The 24,555-nt window shown below is 39.4% G+C and overlaps 1 protein-coding gene across 2 annotated transcripts; it reads left to right on the top strand.

The window, feature by feature from the left end:
* The first annotated feature begins 15 nt into the window (after positions 1-15).
* LOC127627599 (CREB3 regulatory factor-like) lies at positions 16-23,871 on the top strand. Of its 2 annotated transcripts, none has more exons than XM_052104040.1 (9): positions 16-119; positions 10,878-11,064; positions 11,164-11,289; positions 12,325-13,510; positions 14,995-15,189; positions 15,557-15,746; positions 16,154-16,227; positions 16,415-16,537; positions 17,994-23,871. In XM_052104040.1, the coding sequence occupies exons 2-9, from the start codon at positions 11,056-11,058 to the stop codon at positions 18,110-18,112; spliced, it is 2,022 nt and encodes a 673-aa protein (XP_051960000.1). In that variant the 5' UTR covers positions 16-119; positions 10,878-11,055; the 3' UTR covers positions 18,113-23,871. The 2 variants fall into 2 exon arrangements, with proteins under 2 accessions (XP_051960000.1, XP_051959999.1); XM_052104039.1 differs by having other exon boundaries at positions 17,999-23,871.
* The last annotated feature ends 684 nt before the right edge of the window (positions 23,872-24,555 follow it).

The raw sequence follows: 24,555 nt of genomic DNA on the forward strand, positions 1-24,555 counted from the left end.
AACAAACCAGAGAGAGGAAGACGGCGTGGATAGAGAAGAAATGACATGAAGTTTTCATAAAGACGAATAAACTCGAAGATACTATCTTTTTTTTTTACTAGTATATGGGTAACATAAAGGTGAGTTGTCTTTTTAACTATGCTAGCGCTGTGAAGTGTGCAAAGATATTTGTTTAAGGATGATAAAAACATTGTCTCTTCTAGTTAGCTCTCGGGCTACGTTTCGCTAGAAGAGGGGAGGGGGCGGAGGCGGAGGCCATAGTGTGAAAACAGCTCTTTAGTTCCTCTTTCAGCACAAACCTATTCTAAGCTATTTCTTACACAGACTGAGCAATTTTGTGGTCCCTGTGCTTGAGGTGCCCACTTGTTTAGGCAGATTAATATATTTTCCTATTGTTGTTTAGCTGGTCAGTCACTGTTGCTGAGGAGCAGATGCTGGTCGCTAGCTTTCTATTACCTACCAAAATACTTCTAGAAGAATGCCTACTTGCTGTTGAGACAATTATTAATTTACTGGACATAACGTTTTAGGCAGGAGCTTTATCGAACAGCTACAACATCCCTTGGTTGAACTTGGAAAATTCATTTTAAAGGAAGTTAGGACGTTCGTAAAGTTTGAAGCAGCATAACCATGAATTTAAAAAAAATGAAGTGACATTATCAGCAATAAATTAGGCATGTCACAAAAATGCACAGATGGTGCACTTAGACGGCTGTTTGAAAGTTGCATTCACCCGTTTATCATAAACACAAACGAATAAACGTGTTATTGATATATTCGAAGTGGTCAAGTGATTTAAGGCCTTTTTGTAAAAATCTGTACTCGTATATAATGACTTCACGATATCTGACTAGAATTAACCCCATCAATTCTAGAAGGATACACGCCCCCCATGACCACGATGCGAAGTGGGATACAAACGTGGTAGTTTCTGCTGTTTCCATTATGCTTATGGTGCATCAACAACCATCCGTAGTGTTTGTAATAAGCGTGTTTCAATTGTGCTGCTAAACGAACTTGAACCTTTCAAATTAGATTTTCGTGTTTTTTTTTTATTAATCTCTGAGCCGTTTGATCGAGTCAGTTTACCGTAAGATATTGTCCGTTTGCAAGTCGCACCATAAATAGTAAATAATTGAGTGTTTGTCAGTAATATAAAAGTTTACGACGGAATAATGTTGTGCATTCCATCTGTTTACGTAACGTGGGGAGGCCTTCGATGTTGTTTGTTGCTTGTCGCTTCAACCGAACGCGAATAGTTCATGCGAGAATTGTGCTTGTTTGACAGCAGGCCTGAGCAATCATTTCTACGCGGAGGCGGGTTATATATTTGCATACAGCCAATCACAGAATGGAAAAGCGTGGGCGTTGGCCCAAAGTCGCAGCGTTTTGGTTGACTCGATTTGTTTTCGAAGGGGGCCATGTTGAGTTCGAGTGTTGTAAACTGTTAGTAGGTCAGATATGGTCTCGCCCATTTTTCACACGTTACTGTAATATTTAAAGTAGCATTCATTGTATTTGTATAATACATTTTATGGAGATTTATTTAAGCCGTGAGTCTTCAGAAGTGTGCCTATGTAAGCAGTCGATACGTGATATTTAGTAGGTCATTCTGTCTTCATGTAAACATTGCGGGGGTGGTCACCTACAGGAAGCAGAACATATTACACATGGTTGCTTTAGGGCTTGGAGCTTGTTATACATTCGGGATTATTAGGAGTGCCCATGTTGCTTGCACACACCATCAGTTGTACCATGAATGTACAATATTTTGGCAGCAGCCTTGAATGGGAAGTTGAATAGGCCTGTACTGATAGTGGATGTAGTGGATTTGACTGTCCTTGCCAACTCTATCTGATATTTGTCTAAGAAAAGTTCAAGGATTAACAGAAGACATGTACTTCCTGAATTATTTGCATTATAACAAGTAGCTAGCTAATCTTAGTGTAGTTTGAATTTAGAAATGTACATAATTTGAAGTTTACAAACTTTAAGCAAACTTAAAGCAATATTCCAGGTTCAATACAAGTTAAGATCAATTTAAAGCACATGTGGCATAATGTTGTTTTCCATAAAATATATTTAGATTAGTCACTCATTTATATATATATATATATATATATATATATATATATATATATATAAAGCTAGGTACTTACAATGGAAGTGAATGGGGTTATTTTAGTGGTGGTGGTGGTGTAGTGGTCTAAGCACATAACTGGTAATCTGGTAATCAGAAGGACGCTGGTATGAGCCCCACAGCCACCACCATTGTGTCCTTGAGCAAGGCACTTAACTCCAGGTTGCTCCAGGGGGATTGTCCCTGTAATAAGGGCTCTGTAAGTCGCTTTGGATAAAAGCGTTTGCCAAATGCATAATTATTATTATTATTAAAAGTATAGCCACAAGATGTAAACATTATACATATTAACTTGATGTTAGTGATATAACATTGTGAGATCAAGAGGAGGGCGTGGCCGGGCTGTAAGGATGGACGCCCAGCACTGACTCATCCAGTCAGCCAGGAGAGTGATGCGGAGAAGGCGGAGACGCCAGTACGAGAGAGAGAGACGCATAAAGCTGTGTGTGTGTGTGTGTGTGTGTGTGTGTGTGTGTGTGTGTGTGTGTGTGTATCTATGCTGAACATGTCTGCTGAAAAGAAAGCTTTTTTTTTTACACACTGATAAGTGTTCATTAAATGTCTGATGTGGATTGTTCACCTGGTCACCAATGCTGTCCTTCCTCCTTCCTGGATTTTGGCATAAGTGTAACAGAAAGGTCTCTTGTTTTATGGAAAGGAGGAGGCGGGAACTGGATGAACAATCAAGAAGACTTTTAATAAAACACAATATTAAATCTGATGCACACACACACACAGCTTCGTGCATCTCTCAATCTTGAACTTGTATCTCCTGCTCCTCTTTATCCCTCTCCCGGCTGATTGGGATGATTCAGCGCTGGGTGTCCATCCTTACGACCCGGCCACACCCTCCTCCTCATCACACATTGTTTACTAACCTTATCTGTGTAAGGGTATATCAATGAATCTTTGTTGACATGAAAACAATGTAACCCTGTTGGATATAACTTTACACAGCTAAGGTTAGTAAGCAATTTTATCACACTAAAATCGTGTTAATTTATAATGTTTATATCTAGTTGCTATAATTTTGAAACTATGAGTATTTTAGCGTTTATAGACTGGCTCCATTCACATCCATGATTAGTGCTTCTCACAAACTGCTTTTGTTCTGTTTTTAATAAATGAGGGAGTCAAAATAATTTTCATGGTAACCTACATTATGCTACAAATAGGGATGTCAAAAGTACTGGTAAAAAAAAAAGCTCAAGATGGTGCCGAGTATGGCTGCTGCGTTGCCAGGTCCGACTCAGTGTTACAGTTTTTTGTTTGTTTTGTCTACAATTCTTATGTTTTTTGTCTTGGATGTTGTCTGCCTTATTGTCTATGATAGACAAACACTTTTGGACATTGGTTCTACAATAGCACACAGAAAACAGGACTTTAAATACCTCAATGCCAACCTTCTGTTTACAAACACGACAGCAGAGCCCTTTGTCTGGGTGGCCCGGCCGCAGAAATGCAGCCAGAAAATAGGAAGGAGAGCCGGTGTTCTTATCAGACAAATCGACCCCCCACCCAGTATTCTACTGACAAATGTTCAGTCTCTGGACAACAAGCTCTGCAAGCTGAGAGTGCAGATCTCTTCCAAACGAGAGATGAAGGACTGCTCTATTATTAACAGAAACTTGGATGTCTGCAGAGATTCCAGACTCAGCCATCGAACCTGCTGGGTTCTCCGTGCACTGAGCGGATAGAGCGAAAGACCTCTCAGGTATAAACAGAGATGGTGGTGTATGTTTTATGATCAACAAATCCTGGTGTGATCAGAGGAACGTACATTCTATCAAGTCTTTCTGCTCTCCTGATCTGGAATTTCTCATGCTTCTGTGTCGACCATTCTGGCTACCGAGGGAATTCACAGCTCATTATCACTGCTGTGTACATCCCGCCGCACTCAAGGAACTGTATGGGAGTATAATCAAGCAGGAAACCACAAACCATCGTTCATTGTGCCCGGGGACTTTAACAAAGCCAACTTGAAGTTGCAATGGTTTTGGACAATTGCTACTCTCCCTTACTGGGTGGCTACAAACCCCTGCCCTGCCCACCATTTGGCAAATCTGACCACTCTTCTGTTCTGCTTCTGCCCGCTTACAGGCAGAAACTGAAACAGGACACACCCACCCTCAGAACGATCCAATGCTGGTCGGACCAATGCTAGTCTGCCTCTGATGACGACATTGAGGTATATGCTGATAGCGTAACGTGTTTTATCAGGAAGTGCATAGAAGATGTTGTACCGACCAAAACAATACGGATCTACCCTAACCAGAATCCATGGATTAATAGTGATGTTCGTGGAGCACTTAATGCACGGACCTCCGCTTTTAATTCTGGGAATGCAAAGCCTGTTATGACCTCCAAAAAAAGCAAAGCAGCCAAATGCCAGTACAGGGACAAGATTGAAAGACAGTTCAACACCACTGACTCTAGAAGCATGTGACAGGGAATTAATATCATCACAGACTTCAAAGGGAATAAAAACACAGCTGTTTTGAACACTGCTGCCTCTATCCCAGATAGTAATTAATAATAATTAATAATTTTTATGCTTGTTTCGAGGGAAATAACACCACCCTCGCAGAGAGAGCTATCTCAGCCGAAGCTACAGCGGTTAGTTCACTCTCCGTCTCTGTAGCAGATGTACCCGATCCTTCCGATGGGTGAATATCCATAAAGTCCCTGGTCCAGATGGCATTCCAGGCTGCGTCACCAGAGCATGTGCAAACCAACTGGCTGGTGTTTTTATGGTATTTACCCCACATGCTTTAAAATGTCCACCATTTTGCCTATACCAAAGCAATCCAAAATCACTTGCTTAAATGACTGGTGTCCTGTTGCTCTGACACGCATCATCAGCAAATGCTTTAAGAGACTAATCAGAGATTACATCTGCTCTGTGCTGCCCACCTCACTGGACCCACTGTAGTTTGCATTTCGCAACAATTGCTTCACTGATGATGCCATTGTATCTACACTACACACTGCTTTCTCCCACCTGGAAAAAAGGAACACATATGTGAGAATGCTGTTTGTAGACTACTTGATGAGAAAAGCTTGATGAGAAACTCTGGGCTCTGGGCTTAAGCAGCTTGCAGTGCAGCTGGTTCCTGGACTTCCTGTCAAGCAGACGCCAGGTGGTTAGAATGGGCAGCAACATCTCATCACTGACCCTCAACACTGGACCCCCGCAGGGCTGTGTTCTCAAGTTTGCTGATGATACGGCGGTGGTAGATCACTGACAATGATGAAACAGCCTACAGTGTGGAGGTGCACACTGGTGTTAGGAGCACAACCTCTCCCTCAACGTCAGCAAGACCAAGGAGCTTATGGTGGACTTCAGGAGAAAAGCCAGGGAACACAGCCCCATCACTATCAATGGAGCACCGGTGGAGAGTGAGCAGCTTCAAGTTCCTCGGTGTCTACATCACTGAGGAACTCACATGGTCCGCCCACACTGAGGCTGTTGTGGAAAAGGCTCACCAGTGCCTCTTCTTCCTGAGAAGGCTGAGAAAGTTTGGAATGAACCACCACATCCACACACGGTTCTACACCAGCACTGTAGAGCGGATCCTGACTGGCTGCATCAATGCCTGGTACGGCAACAGCACTGCCCTCAACCGCAAAGCCCTGCATCGGAGGTGAGCTTCCCTCCCTTCATGACATCTATACCAGGCGGTGTGTGAAAAAAGCTCTGAGGATCATCAGAGACCCCAGCCCCCCGAGCCATGGGCTGCTCTCACTGCTACCATCTGGTAGCCAGTATCGCAGCATCAGGACCCGTACCTGCCGACTCCATGACTGCTGCTTCCCCCAAGCAATCAGACTTTTGGACTCTTGATCTCTCACGACCAAAATACATCAGCACTGCACTTTATTAATCTTACACTGGACTGTCACAAATTATATTCTTTCTTAACAATCTATCAGACTATCAGCCGACAGCCTGAATGTCAATACAGCACAATACAACCTACTGTATATTTTATATATACTAGTTGTATTGTGTTATGTGTGATCTATATTGTATACTGTACGTTGTATATTATTATTTGTAAATGATGTGTAAATCTGATGTTTATTGTAAATTGGTAAATGTCTCATCACCGTCATGACTGCTATGTTGTTCAGAACTGCGCCAAAGACTTTCACCCACTGTTGCACTTGTGTATATAGTTGAGTGACAATAAAGGGATTTGATTCGATTTTAAAAATAAATGAAAACAATACCATTTTATGCAGTACCGGTAGCACCAAGCACCGACTCAATTCGACACCTGCACGTTGTCTGGCTAACACACGACTGCATCCAAATGCTCACTTTCAAATTTGACATTTGGGGGGGAAATTTGATTAACAATTAATCAAAATAAAATCTTGATGTATCCTAGGATAATTATTTAACCATGAAAGGCTGCAATCTTAGTATGCATGAGCTGCATGCTTTTAAGTGAATGTGTGAAGATGACAGCACATATTCATACACCGGAATCTCCACAGACATTAAGAATCGTGCACTATGTGTGTTTTGTTGTATGAGATGACAAAGCACAGCACCAATCCACTGCGTGCAGCACATGTAGACTATACATAATATTTACACCGATTCAGCCACAACATTAAAACCACCTGCCTAATATTGTGTAGGTCCCCCTTGTGCTGCCAAAACAGTGTCAATCCATATCTCAGAATAGCATTCTGAGCTTATATTCTTCTCACACCAACAAACACCCATGCGATTATTTAATCAGCCAGTCATGTGGCAGCAGTGCAGTGTATAAAATCATGCAGATATGGGTCAGGAGCTTCAGTTAATGTTCATGTCAACCATAAGAATGGGGAAAAATGTGATCTGATGATTTGGACCATGGCATGATTGTTGGTGCCAGATGGGCTGGTTTCAGTATTTCTGTAAATGCTGATCTCCTGGGATTTTCACGCACAACAGTCTCAAGAGTTTTCTCAGAATGGTGCAAAAAACATTTGAACTGACAAAGTCTACGGTAGCTCAGATAACTGCTCTGTACAATTGTGGTTAGAAGAATATCATCTCAGATTGCTATTCTGAGATGCTGGTAGGCGCTGTTTTGGCGGCATGAGGGGGGACCTAAACAATATTTGGCAGGTGGTTTTAATGTTGTGGCTGATCGGTGTATATGATTAAATCTAAGCATTAGAACTTTGATGATGGGCCATGTGGTGACTGCTTATTCGGAGATTTCACATTGAGTTCAAGTTAGGGGAACTTTCACAGGCGAATTTGCAATGTTGACCAATAGAAAGTTGATTCGTTTGGCAGTGTCCTCTGTGTGGACGGTGCTTTGTACACCGCTACACTGAATATTCACAATGGACAATGATAAAATTTTTAGCAGTGAGTTTCATTAAAACTTCGGTCACACAGAGTTTAAAGTGAGCATTAAAAAGAGGCCGCTTGGCAATTCGTTTTTTGCTGCTTTCGCACCAACTCACCACCAAAACCATCTTTGTCTGCAGAATTTTGCTGCACAAAGGTTAATGTGACTGCGCCTTAAGGCTTGAATTTCTCAGCTACCTATTTTTAAATGAAGGTGTGTGTTTTCAAAAAGGATCATTGGGTTACACCAATTAACCAGTCGTACACTGTGTGTGTTGTTTTTTAAAATCATGTCGTTTTTATATTTTTATGTCATACACTGTTTGGGTTGTCTTTGTAAAACATTGGTCAAATGTATTAACTCATCCACTGCAAACCAAATCTACCTACAGGTATAAATAAAGTAACCTGAACCTGATTATCCACAACATTTATTTTCATTATTTCAGTTGTCATATAGTGAGAGATAATTTGCATATTTACAGGCAGCGAGTCGTTATTTCAACAAGCAGATACCCCTGAAATGTGCAGTTTAGTCTCTGCATTTAAAGCCTGGACTGCAGAATGCAAGCTTGTTTGTAATTAGCTCAGACTGTCCTGTTAAGATGCTGCAGCATTGTCAAACAGTATTGGAAAAAGGGCTTGGAGCTTATAAGCTATGTCTAAACTGCAGCCTAAGTTAAACATGAAATAAGCACTCTTCTGTCTTCGTTCATACTTCCTGTGTAGTAGCCACAGTGTGTCTGTAGCGTTAGCACAAATGCCACCAATTTTATCACAGCACGCCTACGCTTAAGATTCTTCAGCTTGTGCATAACAAACAGGTGGCCTCCAAGTGCACACTGCAAAAAAAATTATGTGTGGCAAAGTGAAGTCCTAGTTAACAGAAATGAGAGGCAATACATTTTAATTAATATGTAGGCTTTTATGTGGAGAAAGTTGGATGATCACTGGTAAAAATATTTCATATGTTTGGTCAAGTACGAAGGTTTTTGTTCAAATGCATCTATATAGGTTATTTTCAATTAAAGCCCCACGGTTTCTGTATTTGGCAGTTTAATCAGTCATTGCGATCCTTAGTCTGGTTAACGTGTAAGGGGCGATTCAGTTCACTTTAGGTGACCTGATGTATCTAAGCTGTTTGGAAGAACAGACTTTTTGACAGAAAGGAGGACAAGACATGGGCTTTCTATATGAGCAAACCTGCCATAATATATACACCTGTTGTGATATCTTATCTCATCAGGGCTGCAATTAGAGCAGGAGAATAGGGAGATGCCTCTATCCAACATACTTATGTCTGAAAGACAATAAACCACAACAGTTCCCACCCACTTTTTCAGCCTCCTGGGTTCTGGAAGTTTTTTCCCCTTTCATTTCTTCCATAGAATTTGTAATAAAATCCTTCATAAAAGAGTTGTGAGCCTTAAACAAAACCAACCATCTCTGAGGTGAATCACAGTATCACAAACTTTGTTTTGAGGCAAAAAATATTTGACAGTTTGCCATAAAGACAAAGGTATAAGATTGTGTACTTACTGTCTTTCATGTGGGCACAAACTACAATCCCATAAAGCATTGCGAATGATGTTATTGGGAATATATAAAACAGTTGATTTTAGGTTGTTGATTATAAGTATAGAATCAGTACATCTAAGTTTAATGCAAAATATCCCAATATGTACAAATATATAAGTAATTTAAGGATGTAGGGAGACCGACTGGATTACGTCATTCACAGTGCATCGTGGGAGTAGGCGGTCACTCCGAGACATGTTTCGCGGGTTTCGTTGGCCACTGTTCTCTGATTTGTTGATCTTTCTCTGCTGTACCATGGGTAATGTAGTTGTTTACAATTCCGCTATTAAACATGATTTTTAAACAATGAAGTTGAGATAAAGAAGACGGGTGGCTTCAAAGGAAGCATATACCATCGATGAACAACCTCATAGCTCACAGTAGGTCTGTCTTTAAAGGTGTATAAGTTATCGTTGAAATCCAATGTGTCTATGGTATAAAAACATTTGCTTTTTACTTCAGTAACCAGACTGTTGCGCTCTATAACTCTGAAGTGATTAATCTTCACATGTAACTTATTTACAAATGCACATTTTGATTAACGAGCCTGAGAATTGCTATGCTTATAGTATCACAGTGGATGATGCAAGCTGTGAAAATACAGAAAGACAGACAACAGAAAAAAGATGAATAGACTGTGACATTGATATTCACGTGTAGCAAACAAGCAAGCATTGTCCTGATGAATGCAAGTCAACATGATCTGGAAGTAATAGATCTATACATCACAGGAATCATGATATTAGGAAGATATTATGAATGTTAGGGACTGACAGCCTCAATCACTATTTATTAAATTTTTATGGAAAAAATGCAATGAAAGTGAGGGTGACTGGAAACAACCAGAACATTCTAGCAACTGCTAAATAGCATTCAGAACACTTTAGGAACCGCTTAGCAATGTCCTGGCAACAATACACAAAACCTCAACATCTGCAACTTTTGCACAGGCAAGCATCACTCGCATTCTTCAGTAAACACACAAATATTGTTATGGTTCGTAAGCTATCAGTGAGTAAGCAGTAAAAGAGAAGTGTGCTAAAGGGAAGTGTTTTTCTGTGTTTTCTTCTCACTTTCTGTCTGTGGGCTGTATGCAAACCCTGCCGTGCACAAAGCCAAAGGGTGATAAGATGCTTATTTGACTCGCTCCGTGCACCAGGAGGAAATGATGTCATCAAGCACAAGACAGGCAGGCTTGTTTTGCTCTGTGTTGAAGCTGGCCAGCGCAAGCCTCACATGCTCCAGCATATTTCTGTTAATTTGTTATGCAAAGAGTGTCCAGTGACTCGGGTCTCGTCGGCTATGGCTGTCTGTCAGTCAAGGGGAAAGGGGGCTGCCGAGGCTGTTTAAAAATAGCCCCAGTGTTCGACGCTCTTGCATTATTGCCGCCCATCAAACTGATCCAATTTAGAACTCCTTTCTCTTTCTCCATGGATTTCAGACAACTTTTTCGACCATGGCTGGATCTTTTCGGGCCTTTCCGGAAAAACTCCACTATTTCTGCGGATGTTTGACGATGCAAAACAGCATTGATGTCTATGAGATGAACCTGTCTGTGATTGCTCCAATGGCAGCAAACAGTTGTTGTTGACAGCTGTTTCCTCTCATTGTTTCATAGTCTGTGCCAGTTTGCTGTTTGTAAGTGACATCTTGTTTACAGAGAGCTAGTTTACCAGACTGCGCAGGGATTATCCGCTGTTGTATGCTGATGTTTGTGCAGATAATGTGTGTTATTGTAACATTTCTATTAGCTAACCTCTCTTTCCCATCTGTTTTCTTTTCACATACAACCATCAACAGAGGAGGATAACCCAGCCATAGTTAAATGTGCTGCTGAAGCCTCCATATTGAAAACAAAAACTCTCTTTTTTTATACTTAATCCATTATCTGCCAGAGATTGACATAAGAACCAGGGGGCTGAGACAGGAGAGGAGGCAAAAAAGATTCCGTCAAGGAACTGAAGATCTGTGCTTGGCAATGCCTCAGGTATGGGCCCTGTCACTCAAATTTGGCTGCCCATTGAGATATATTGCGAAATAGGTGTAGGTGATTTGTGGTACAACTTCTGTTGCGTTCCTCTTACAGCCCAGCATAAGTGCAATGGACCCTCCCTTTGGGGATGCCTTTCAAAACTGCTCTTTTGCTGACCAGGCACTGACCAGCACAGACTTGTTGGCCAACAGCTCTGACCCAGACTTCATGTATGAACTGGTGAGTTCATACCACAACATTACTGTTGGGCTGTATTAAAACCTAAATGCCTTTCACACTACGCTTAACCCTGGTCTGATGTCTTTTTAAACCCCAGATTAAGGCCACTTTAAACCTGAGAATATTTCACACTTAAAATTTAGCATTTCAAAATTGTCTTGTTACGGAATGTTATTTACCTCATTAAAATGCAAATAAAAACATTAAACTGTGTTAGTAATTAATCCTGGGTAGTCAGGTTTCGAGATATCACACTGTACATTTATGAACCCTGGATAGAAGTATGAACAGTCAGTACATGTACATGCTAATTTATAGCTGTTTTAGCCCGAAACAGAGCACTTGTATTAAAATGAATGGGAGAAATTGGAACACCATATATTGTGGGTGTACAAAAGGATATCCCGCCTTACAGTTAGAAGAGCCAATCACCTCTTAGATACAGACATTGCCTGTCAGTTAACTTGAGAATGCATATGGGCATTAGCTGTAACAGCCTGAAAAATTGGGTTTTTAGCATGATCAAAGCTAAAGAAGCACAATATATGATATCAGTGTTGTCAGATTATACTGCTGATTTTAAATATGTTCTTTAATTGTAATCTTGACTAACCGTTTTATAGATTTCAGTCTTTCCCCATTCAAGTAGATAGGAGCTGCACTTTTATGCCACTTGTATCACTAGAAAATAGCAGCTCGGAAACCTTACCAAAATGGTTCAAGTAATGTTTATACATGCAGGACAAAGCTGAACTACAATCGTATTATCTAGGTCTGTTAGTCTGACATAAAACTCGGACTGGTAATTTAGCCAATTTCAGTCAGACTAAAGCATTTACATGACATTTTGAAAAGAGTCACACTAAAACAATAAGTTGTTTTAGTGTGACTGAAATCGAATTTTAATTTAAACATACTGAGTGTCAAATGTGGGACAAGATTGCGCAAGATTAAAAATGACACTGTTAACAATTTCAGTAGTTTCTCTTCTCTGCTACTGTTTATAAAAGGAGTGATCTTTTTAATTGTTCACAGGACAGAGATATGATTTGTCGCCAGAGCCCTAGAGGAGACATTTTCACAGTAGGGGACTGCAAAGACATGGACAGCATGGATCATCTACCGGAGCTGGCAGATAACGACCCAGCCTATAGCTCAAACTTTGAGCAGTGGGACACATACTGGGAAGACTTGACCAAGTACACTCACCTCACCAGTTGTGATATCTGGGGCACCAAGGAAGTAGATTTCCTGGGCCTTGATGATTTCTCCAGCCCTTATCAGGATGAGGAGGTGATAGGACGGACACCCACCCTGGCCCAACTCAACAGTGAGGACTCGCAGCCTGTGTGCGAAACTCTTTACCATCCAGATTTGTTGGTGGGTCAAAAGCAGCTTTTGCTTCCACCTCCTAACGTGGCCAAGAAGAGCAACAGATACACCACCTCCACAACCAGCGCCTCATTGAGTCCCAACCCTCTGCCGGACTTTGCGGAGGGATCCCAGAAAGCCACCTGGCCTGTCCCCTCCAGCACTGATACAATGGCCAAGGCCCAGTTGCAGGGGACTACCAAAGCCCCACCCGGGCTGAACAACATGGATTATGTACGCAAAGCCAAGGTTCGGATCAGCGTACCACGCAAACCTTTGTTGGAGAGCTCTATCCGGAAGATTAGTGTTTCTGCAAGCTCCCCTTTAGTCCAGGAGAATGAGTCAACTGCTTCATTGGTCAGTGAGGACCCAGTCGCCACAACTAACACCACACCTACTGTCAGCCCCCTGGCTTGCGAAAAGAGAGTGGAGACCCCTAAACGAGAGGTACCCGCTGGCCCTGAGGTAGGGTCACTGGGAGCAGTGCCACATGAATTACACTTTCCTGCAGCTGCCGGCAGTGAAACCTTGCTCACCGCGAGTGCCCTTGGAGCTGACACTTCTGCCGCTGACAAAAAGAAGGAGGAAGAGCACAACTACTCGTTGTTTTTAACCAGGGCCAGGCTGGCAGCGAAAGCAACTGCTGACATGGAAGAAGAGGAAGAGGAGGAAGATGAAGGGGAAGATGAGGAAGAAGAGGAGGTGGCACTGGACCTTGATGATGAAGACCACGATGAAGGGTTCAGCAGTGAACATGAGCTCTCCGAAAATGATGAGGACGAGGATGAGGAGGATGAGGACTATGAGGGTGACAAAGAAGATTATGTTAGCGATGCATTCTCCGAGCCAGGTGCAAAACTACATGTTTCAATCTTTTTCAGTTTTTCTTCTTGTTATCCACAAATGCTTATAATGGTAAAAACTAGATATGCAGTAACATGTATACTAATATCTTTATATGTCTGATACTTATTCAAGTACTGGTAGCTTTGAAAAACTTTCTGAAACCAACCAAAATTTCGTAAACGCTGTCACACTAAATGCTAGGGTAATCTTTTCCTTTTCTGTGTGCCGTTACACACGGTCGAGCACAGTCAATGTGTACTCTTGACCACGAGCCTGTATGGACACCTTCAACACATACACAATTTGACTGCTTTGTGATACTTTTTAACCACTGCATGGTTGCAAGTGCATGCATGGTTACACAAACTGGGCTGCATGCTGATAGTCTGCAGAAATTTACCCTATGTGCACTAGGCATGAGATGGAACAGTAATTGGAAAACCCTAGCATACTTTAGCCTTAAGACACCTCAGCGGCAGAAGGCAAACTGTCAATGTTTTGGAGGTACACAATTTAGTGCCACCAAGCAAGTGCAAAGCATAATTGGAGTGCACTCAGGCTTAGATCTAAGCAAATACATTATGTGCATTCTCTTAGAATGCCATTGCTGTCAAGTAGTGTTTGCAAATTTGAATAATTTCAGCAAATTTGAAGCAGTTAAAATAACATAAGCTCTTACGCTTGTCATAAGCTTGTTATATGTAAAAAAAAAATAGGACAAATTATTGTGACAATCACACAACAAGCAACTGGACTTAAGGGGTTCTTCAGAATTTGAGCAGTGCTATAGTTCAAATGATTTATTGTTTCAAAAAGAGTTATTATATAATGTAAGAGTATTTGTTATGTTCTTAATATTTGTAATGTTATTAATGAAAGTTATTATAAGGTGACATAGTTTATAGTGAAAAATAAATGTAGTTTATTTTAATCTCCACCTTTGTCAACTTTTACTTATTTTTTTTAGATGGCCAACTCCGTTTGAATCAAGCGTGAATCAAAAACAGGTTGGCCTTAATAATCCGGAAGTGTTGCAAAGTATTTGTTTGCAAACATTGCAATCTAATTTACGTAGTTATGATATGTTAGTGATAATGTCCTATATTTGATGTTGGTGATCATTCGATCATTGTTGAATATAACACACTTGAAATCATCCGGCTTGCTGTACTGTACCTGAAAGTTGTGGTTTTTCTAAAAATAATGGTCATGGAAAGTACCAAAACAAAAGTATCAGTACTTGTACTCAGTCTTATGAAGTTGTTTTAGCATCCATCCCTGGTAAAAAAAAAAACCTTCTTGTCTGTTGCCCTCAAATGTATTTGTTAAGCTACTTGTATCTAGACCAAGCTTGTGACTGTTTATGTATGAATTAAGTTTATTGATAGATTTTTAAAATGATTTGGTTATGCTATCAGTGCAGGTTAAGGAATGTTCATATATTTTTGTTACTTTCTTCATCTCATTATTGTCCACTTGTTCAAGCAGGATGTGATGCTGATATGGTTGAAGATGTCAAAGGCCTTACGCCTGGGATTTCCAGGAAGCGGGGTAAGCGCCGATACTTTTGGGAGTACAGCGAGCAGCTCATCCCATCCAAACAAGAGCGCATGCTCAAACCCTCTGAGTGGGATAGAGACACTCTGCCCAGCAACATGTACCAAAACAATGGGCTGCACCATGGTGAGACGTGTGTTTATCATAGGTTCCCTCTTAACATTTATGAAGATTTAGGAATATTGTCATCATTGGAAATGATCAATTATTCACAATTTCACCTACAATAATAGTAGCTATTCTGTTAAATAGTCATAGCAGCAATCTCTATAAGATAATAAGTTGAAAATATAAGTTTTTCTAGCTGAAAGATCCCATAGAATCTTGGACCTGGACTTTGAGTCAATTACTGCTTTTATTGTGTCCTGAATTAAGAGGTGCTGATTGACAGAACTTGCCTATCCTAGCAATTATATTGAACATATTTCTACTTACAGCAAGTCTTTTCGACTCCTCTTAAACCTGATGTTTAATGACTATGTTTGAATGACAGGAAAATACACATTAAAGAAATCACGTCGGACGGATGTGGAAGATCTTACTCCAAACCCACGAAAGCTGCTCCAGATTGGCAATGAACTTCGGAAGCTCAATAAAGTCATCAGTGACCTGACTCCTGTAAGTGAGCTGCCATTAACTGCTCGTCCTCGCTCTCGAAAGGAGAAGAACAAGCTTGCATCCAGGTAAAACCATATCTGCATTACTTCTTGGTTGAACCACATTAATTTCTCAAACTCAACACCCCAGCATCTGGACATGGGGGTTGGCTCTTTTGACTTAGGGCAGTGAATATAATAGAAACCTGTAGCCCTATAGTGGCACATTTTCCATGGGTGATGCATTTCACAATTTTAATCTAGAAATTGCTCACTTCACCTTCTAAACTACTTGCCATCATCCTTACCATTAAATCCTTGCAACATGTATCTGAGATCTTTAGTTTCTTATCACAAAAATTATATCTATTCTTGTTGGATGAAACAAGACAATTTGATAGCTTTATCAATGTAGTTTAAAATGTTCTCGTTGCAGAAGTATGCCCTAGAAAAAAACACACTTCTTGATTCTTCTGCATGCTTTTCTCCTCCAGGGCCTGCAGACTGAAGAAGAAAGCTCAGTATGAGGCCAACAAAGTCAAGTTATGGGGACTTGGCACTGAATACGGTACATTGTTTAGAAATGGAATAGAAAAGTGCATACTTCAGATAGTAGCAGATAGTCTCGTCCTGAGCTGACGTAAACTATTTTGCGAGTCTTTGAAACAGCACCATTATTGTTGCATTGTTAACTAATCAAATGTCTATATATATACCCCAAAAAGTGACACTAATGGGATTTTCTTAATTTTCAGATCGTCTGCTGTTTGTGATCAATGCAATCAAAGAGGAAATAGTCAGCAGAGTTCAAGTTATCTCACATGACAAAGAAACAAGCATGACTGAGAATCTGGACAAACTTATTGAGGAAACCCTAGGTAAGAAAGTCTTCTTGATTTCATAATAAAAAAATGCCTACATGAATTTAAAGAGCACAATTGTTTTCTTCTGTTTTTCATTATTCTTCATGGGGGCCACCTTGCAGTGTTGTAGTACTTGAGACCATACTCCGTTTCAAGACCATATTTTGATATGGCCTTTATGTGTTTCCCGTATTTCTGTCAGCTGTGTAGAGTCAGAACAAGGTATGCACGATTCGTGAACGAATCATTCTTTTGAGTCCGTTCTTTTCAGTGAATTGGCCAGATGGGTTAGTCCGATTATTTCAGACTGCTATCTCAGTGAATCATTTGCAGCAGTTTTTCACTTCGTAAAACTAAATCGCAATATGAGACAAAACAGAGTATTGTTTGAAGTGGATATTTACCTACAATCATTTAAAACAAAAGGCTACCTTTTTGAGAGGTAACTTGGGGAAGTGTCACGTGAATCCGCCTGTCCACACTGTTTTTCATTTGTTTTTCTATGTAAACATGTGCTGGACAGACATCTTTGACTGCTGCGCTGTGTTCAGTCTGGTTCAGTCTTTCAGAAATGCTTTAGCCAAAAGTAACATGAATGCTACACATAATGAAGAAAATATAAAAAATCGTTCTCTCAATGTCGGAATTGAATTGTTTGGTATTGTTTTTGCAAAAAAAAAAAAAAAAAACTTGAGGTTTCTGTGCGTCCCCTGAGATGAAACCCTGTAGGCGAAGGAAAGCAGAAATGCTTACTTGGAATGAATGGAACATTCGCTATTTCACTGTTTGTTGGTGCCAGATGGGCTGGTTTGTGTAGTTCTGTAACTGCTGATCTCCTGGGATTTTTACACATAACAGTCTCTAGAATTTACTCCAAATGGTGCCAAAAACAAAAAACATCCAGTGAGTGGCAGTTTTGTGGACGGAAATGTCTTGTTGATGAGAGAGGACAACAGATAATGGCCAGACTGGTTTGAACTGACTTTATTAAGTCTACAATAACTCATATAACCGCTCTGCACAATTGTGGTGAGAAGAATATCATGAGATGCATTTGTTGGTGCTGTTTTGGCTGCACGAGGGGGACCTACACAATATTAGGCTGGTTGTTTAATGTTGTGTATTTTGTTCACAAGATTACTTTTGTGAAGTGAGTACAGAACTGACTTGTGCTCAGAACAGAGCTGTGCACGAACAACGTTTTTTTCTGTGGCGCTGGAGATTCAGTAGAGGCGGAGCCACAACAGACATATTTTGACCAAGAAAAAGCATTTTATTGTTTAATTCAAACATAATCCCTTTATTATCAAGTATTTTTGCCATATTATATGCATCGTGTTCTTGCAAAGTGGAAAGACTGTTGTTACCCAGAGTCAACACTGTGCAATATAGGGCCAAACCACTTTATGTAACACTTAACAGAGAAACAGCAGTTTGCTATATAATAATAACAATTGTTTTGTTCTTGCAGTGCAGCCACCAGTGGCTGGCCAGACTTCAGACTTCGTGAATCAGATCCTGGAGAACACTGGCAAAGGGGATCCCACCGGAGGACTGGTGGGGTTGCGTGTGCCCACATCGAAGGTGTAGAGCCAAGCCGGCAGGCACCTTGGAGCACACACACAGCCATTCGCGCCATTCTTGTCCCACACTGTAACGGCCCAACTCTCTGCATGTCCATTTCACTTGGAGACGAATCCTCACATGTAAAGTGAATACATGCATACGATACCCGCTCGATTGTGCATACGTATGTATATATTCACCTCTTGGAATGGAAATGAAACTAGTAGTTAACCTTTGCACTCAGTAGTCTGTTTCCTATCATGTGTGCATGTGGCTGGTATCTCCATCAACAGGCCGACATGTTGCAAATTTAAAAGCCAATATACCACATACCTCCTTAAAATGAGAGAGAAAACAAGCAAAAAGATGAGCACCAGTTCTTGCTGTAGCCCTTTTCCCCTTGCGGTCAGCTAAATTTGTCAATTTCCCTTAAAAGGGGTAATTCGCCCATCAGTTGAGTGAACTATCACTTTTAGGGTTGTAAAAAGCAGAGGCGAACTCTGCAAACAAACTACGGAGGTATTCAGTCCGTAAAAGGTGTAAATGCAGTCAAAAAGGTGTAAATGCAGACTTTGAGTTGTTGAATGCAGCATATGCGATTTCACCCTAGTTTGGCCTAGTTTTTACACGTATTAAATTCTCAACCGAGGACAGAAGAGTCCAGGTGGAATTCCTGTTAGGCTTTGCTTTTCCTGCTGTTGTAGAAATTTTGAGGATCAATCTAAATATACCTTTACTCACCAACCACAACTATTGCAAGGCAAATACAGAATCACACGAATATCAATGTTTAACTGAGAACAGCTCGTATTTACTGATGTTCAGTTTATATAAGTAGGTCAAGGATGCGTCAAGAGAGTACTAGGTGCGGAAATGGGCCTTGGGTGCCTTTTCCATAGTCTTTTGATTGTCCAAGGGCGGAGAGAGAAAGAGAGAGAGCTTTTTCTGTTTTCTATGACTTGAGCAGATGGTCAGTTCAATACCATATTGTAAATAGACAGAATTGTGGTTATTATCCACTGATGAAACCATAAGAAACCTTTTCCTTTATAAGCTTGGTTGAAGTGCCCTCACATCAAATCACCCTTGATGTTGTTTAGCAAATTCTCAGTGGAAGGGGCTTAAAAGTTGATTCCCAGATTGGGTTCTGTTTATATTTGTACTTTATAAAAGTAAGATTCATTGTGCCTTGTTATTGTGGAGTTAATAAAACTCATTAGAGAGCTAAAGGACCATTTGCAGAAGGCAAGACGTCGAGTCATTGCAGGGGAATGTCGCACTTGGGGGTTTGTAATGTATTTCAGCTCTTTTAAGATACTCTGAATGTACATAGGAACATGAAAAATATAGATGTATGCCACAGAGTCTGATTTGTATCACAAGATGGCTCTAAAAAATATTTACTTTGGTTTTTTGGTACTTCGTTTAAGATGGGACGGGGTTGGCTGTGTCGTAATATAAGAAATATTCACATGTAAAATATGAAAAAAAAGAAAGAAACAAGATTTGCACACTATATTTTGATTGTTTTGTTTTTGTACCAAAGACACATGCAACTTTAAAATGGCAACTAGCCAGTCTAAGTAAGGTTTTGCACAGCTTACCTGACACCGTATTGAATGTAGGACAAATGGTAGGGTCAGGAATTTTTACCCAACTGTGAAATTTGCTTGGGTCCAATTCTCTACAGAAAGAAGCATTAATTTGCATCCTTGTAGAATTTTGTACTGTTCTTATGTTCTCAAATATCTTGCTTTGAAAAAAATGGTACCTAGTTAGTTCTGGCAGTTCAGTTTCCCCTCCCTTGAAGAAAGAAAATTAGCTATAAAGTTAAAGGAGATGCTAATATTTTTCATTTTATGATCAGAAAAACAAAAGGTTACATTCTTTAAATAGTTCGATTTGTTGAGGAGAATGAATATACAAAAACGATGCAAAATTAAGTCCTTGTCTTTTTTCTAGTTTGTACACACACTAATTCACGCACAGAATATTAAGATATGCCACGTTTTTGAAAACAAATTCTCAGCATAAAATATTTCTATGCTGTATCTTCTTACTCTTGGGTATTCTTGAAAAAATTGAAAGAGAAAAGGATAATTCCATATATTTTTGTAGAGATTGCCTTTATCTTTCCATACTGCGTTGCCCGTACAAATAAAACATTTTTTTTAGATCACTTACCCTGAAACGAAAAATCTTTGTTGATTAATGAGGCATTGTCAGTTAAAATTCTCATCCAAAAAAAATTTAATATGAAAATTAAATACAGTTATAACCCCAAACTGCAAAGTAAGTGGGGTGTTACTGTCCCGGGTCACAAGAGTAAACATCTGGAAGGGATAGCTTTACCTTACCAACAGATTTTCTGGCTGTTGCTGCTTTGTTCTAAAAAAATCTCCTCCTGGTACAATTGTATAGTTTGCTAAAGGCGTGTTAAAGTGACTTTATTCTTGATCTGGAAGTTTGTTGTTTCAATATCATCTTTGATCAAAGAAGGGAGGACATTATTTGCTTTAACATCAAAAGAGTTTTGTAAAGATATTTTTTCTTTATTTGCTTTTGGTAGCGTAGTAAACATTCTATATACCGTCCAATGTGTTTTATTCGGTTTTTTTGTTTGTCTGTAGATAGAAATTATTTTAGATTTATTCTAAATGTTGAATATATATATGTATATGTATATGTATACGTGTGTGTGTGTATATATATATATATATATATATATATATATATATATATATATATGTATATATGTATATATGTATAGTAAGTTCTATATTACATGGAAGAATGCATAAGCACTTTGTCTAGACTAAAAGAAAAAACAAAACAAAAAAGCTTTTTTTCCCCACTTCCAGTTGCTGCTTAACCGACCTCGTTTGAATGCTGCGATGTGTACTTGACTTTTACTATCTTGACCAGGGCAGTGTGACAGAGAGGTGTTGAATGGAGACAGACTGTGTCTCAATGAGTAGTGAGGACTCTGACGTTACAATCTTCATTTGCCTTCAGTAGACACTTCCTATGGAAAAATACAAATTCTGCTTTGGATTTTTCTTCAGGTCGATGTACAGTGTTGACACATTCTCTCTGGCCAGAGATGGGTATTGTTGTTATTGATTTTTTTTAAATAATTTTTTACTTACTGGGGTAAATCTGAGGTATTTGAGACAGTAACTCAGAGAAAAAGAAAATATATAGCTATATCGATGTACTGTAAGGCAGTTCCATTTGCCATGGGGAATCAATTGGACTGAGGTTTTCTTTTGAATTTTGAATTTTAGTTCTGTTTTTGTAAAACCCATCCATTCTCAAAAGACAGAAAAGCTACAAAGCCATTCGTTGTGGTGGCAAAGACTGGCCTTTCTTGTGCCATCTACAGCTTTCAAATCATTTTGTTATGGAATTAGCCTAAAGTGACAATTGTTCTGTACAATAACTTGATGGCAAGTAACAATGAGCATATAGAGATGGAAATGCATGTTGTCCTTCTGTTGGCGGCCTGCTGTATTGAGAGCTTTTATTAGATATTGTAGTATGCTGTTGCAAGCTCTCACATTCAACATGGTAGTGAGCTGTGCGATGTAGTGTTTTAACCAGGGGACTCTGTGGCATTCAAGCAGTTAAGGAAAAGGTTGCTATTTAAAGCCAGTATTTTTATCGTATTTTGTTTTCTTTTTCTGCTGCTTCTGTTTTATATAAAGAGATATTTTAAAAAAACACATGCACACACACACACACACACACGCACATGCCTAAACATTTATAAAAGTGTGTTTGTTTAGCTAAATATAGCTTTATTTAACATTAACATGCATAATAGGCTCTCAAAATCACAGCGTAATCTGACATAAAATGCATATTCCATAATTTTGTATCATATTACTTTTTTCAAAGGGAAATAATGTAGCTTTGTGTTTTTAAAATATTTGCGTGGTCTTTTGGTTTAATTATTACACTTACATTTTCTTATTATGCGCATTATTATTTAGAGATACCCAAACCATGATATGCTGTTTCTCTCAAAATACATCAAATGTATTCTGAAAAAAAGTGTAAGCTAGCTATTAAATCCATTTTTGATTTGATTTATTGTCTGCATATTGTTGATAATTCAATAGTTTTGGACGCAAAGCTGCTAAATATTTGTAATATTGTATAGAGAATCAGATACCATTCCCTGTTACTTTTAGCATATGCATATACCATTCACAAGCTACAAGCAACATTTATTTAAATAATATTTATCAAGAGATGCCACAATCTTTATACCGCAAATTCATCCAATACATTTGGATCTCAATGAGTAACTTGCCTTCAATTTGTCCAAAAATGGCTACAGTATATATTCAAGAGGAGTCAAACAAGCATTTACACCTTTCCTTGTCAGTTATATGGTTCAAGTATGCCTGTTTGTGTAGATATGTGTTTGATGTATATAAGAAAGATTAATCTTATTGGTGCACTATGCAGGTTTTACTCTGTAGTATGAAAGGATGTTGCTTTAGTTTACAGCACTTCTATTTTTTTTAACAATTGTACCTGATTGATGGTTATTGGACAAGTGGATTTTAAAATTGGTTCTTATTGATGGTCATATACAACATGGTGACTAAGCTGAGAAATCATTAGATTTTTTGATAAGCATTTCACGGAAGGCGGCCTGTCTTATTGTTGCTAAATAAACATGCTCTTTCCAATGTATGTAACCTATTGAATGTTGTATTTTGGTTTCTGTTTTGGTTTCCTTTTTGTCTCGATGTTTAATGGACCTTTACGAAGCATTCTACCACTCTGTGCATTTTGTTACTCTGTATCTTGTGTAATTGTTTAAACTTGATTGTTCTTTGAAAGTAGATTCACATACAGACTGCAGTTTGACCATCAGAAACTGTCACGCTTGCATAATGATGATTTTAGGTTAAAGTAAAACATGCATTCCTTCATACCATGACTCTAAATGTACCTTTTTGCTTCTAAATGTTCCATTAACACATCTGTATGCTGTTGTCATCCCTTTTGATAGTAATATTTGAAACCATTGTTGCAGCACCATGGAGTTTGCATATACATGGCATGATTTTCATGCATGTTAAACCTTGCTAAATTGGTACTGTAAAGAGCAACTGACTATTCATGGAGCTTTTGCGGTGGACTTTGAGGCAGAAGAAGTCTTTGAACCAATGAGCACAAAGGGGAAAAGAAGTGTTTTATATGTGTCGCACATACTTTGATGTAATCTCCATTACACTCTGTTCCACTTGCAAGTACAAAAAGCTGAAATGACCCGCATTGCACTTGGTTTTAGAAAAAAAAAAAATATTTTTTCCAAAGTTATTTTTTAAACAATGCCTGCAGAATCAGGTGCCTTATTCAAACATGAAAATCCAAACTTGACCTATTGACCTTTTTTATTGCAAAGAGATTTTCGCCCAATATGCCAAGAATTAAAACACGAGTTTCCCCCTTTTTTCTTTTTTTGTTGTTGTTGCTGTGTTGTGCAGTGAGCTTGCTTCAGGAGAAAACTGTTGCTGCTTTGCCCTCCTACAGTTTTCAGTGAATGTAGTCTTCCTTCAGTGGAGTTCAGTATGATTAAACAAGTCAACACATTGAGACAATGTCCCATACATTTTGGTTGAAAGACTATCCAAAGAGTGCTGCAATCATAGACTCATTTTTAAAATGTTTATATCATCAATATCTATATGTATTTCAAGCGTTTTCTTTTTGTCTCGAGATTTCATTTGTATTTATGCTCAAAACAGTAAGTTCTTGCACAAGTTTGAGTTGTCTCTGCCTTTGTTCCTCTTTTTTACCATGTACTTGCCATACATCCTTTCCATACATCCTCAACTGTGATGTTTTCTAGTAGAAGCAGGTTATTCCATTTTTACATGATGCTTTGTAAAATGTATCTGAGATAGCTGAAACCCAGTGGTGAATAAGGTGTTTCTACACAAGCCCTCAGAGTGGAAGATGCTTTGCAAAAACAATGTTGAAGCTTGGAAAGATTGTGTCCCCTCACAAATGCTCAAGATTATTGTGCCTCCTGATTCCTCTGGTTCTACTGTTCCTCAGATTGCTGGCTATGACTTTTCTTGGAGCAGAGTCACTCATCAACAAACAAATATGGCCTTCAGCAGTTGTTCTCCAATGAACATAATCAAGGTTTTCCAAAAAACATGAAAACGACACAAGCAGATGTGCGCATTGTTCAACCTCAAGATCGATCTGTGATGGAATTCGGTCACGGAGGGTGGGAAATCATCTGTCGGTGGCATGGCAAACCACTCGTGGATAAGCAAAGCAGCGATGTTGGGATGGGCATGCTTTCCTTGCACCCAGTCACTCCCTCAGAGTCTACTTTTGTTGGTTTCCGCTGCATGGCTCCTTTCATGGTGATGGAGGAAAGAAGCTCTTCTTTTTATTGGGTTCAAAAACTCTTGGACATTGGGTAGGAGTCC

The sequence above is a fragment of the Xyrauchen texanus genome, chromosome 34 (assembly GCF_025860055.1).
Source record: "Xyrauchen texanus isolate HMW12.3.18 chromosome 34, RBS_HiC_50CHRs, whole genome shotgun sequence".
In the NCBI taxonomy this organism is placed as follows: domain Eukaryota; kingdom Metazoa; phylum Chordata; class Actinopteri; order Cypriniformes; family Catostomidae; genus Xyrauchen; species Xyrauchen texanus.

Bases quoted from the DNA above. Each gene is read 5' to 3' on its own strand.
- LOC127627599 (XM_052104039.1), top strand. The intron at 13,511-14,994 runs GTGCAAAACTAC...TTGTTCAAGCAG, and splicing joins CGATGCATTCTCCGAGCCAG to GATGTGATGCTGATATGGTT. The intron at 16,228-16,414 runs GTACATTGTTTA...CTTAATTTTCAG, and splicing joins GGGACTTGGCACTGAATACG to ATCGTCTGCTGTTTGTGATC.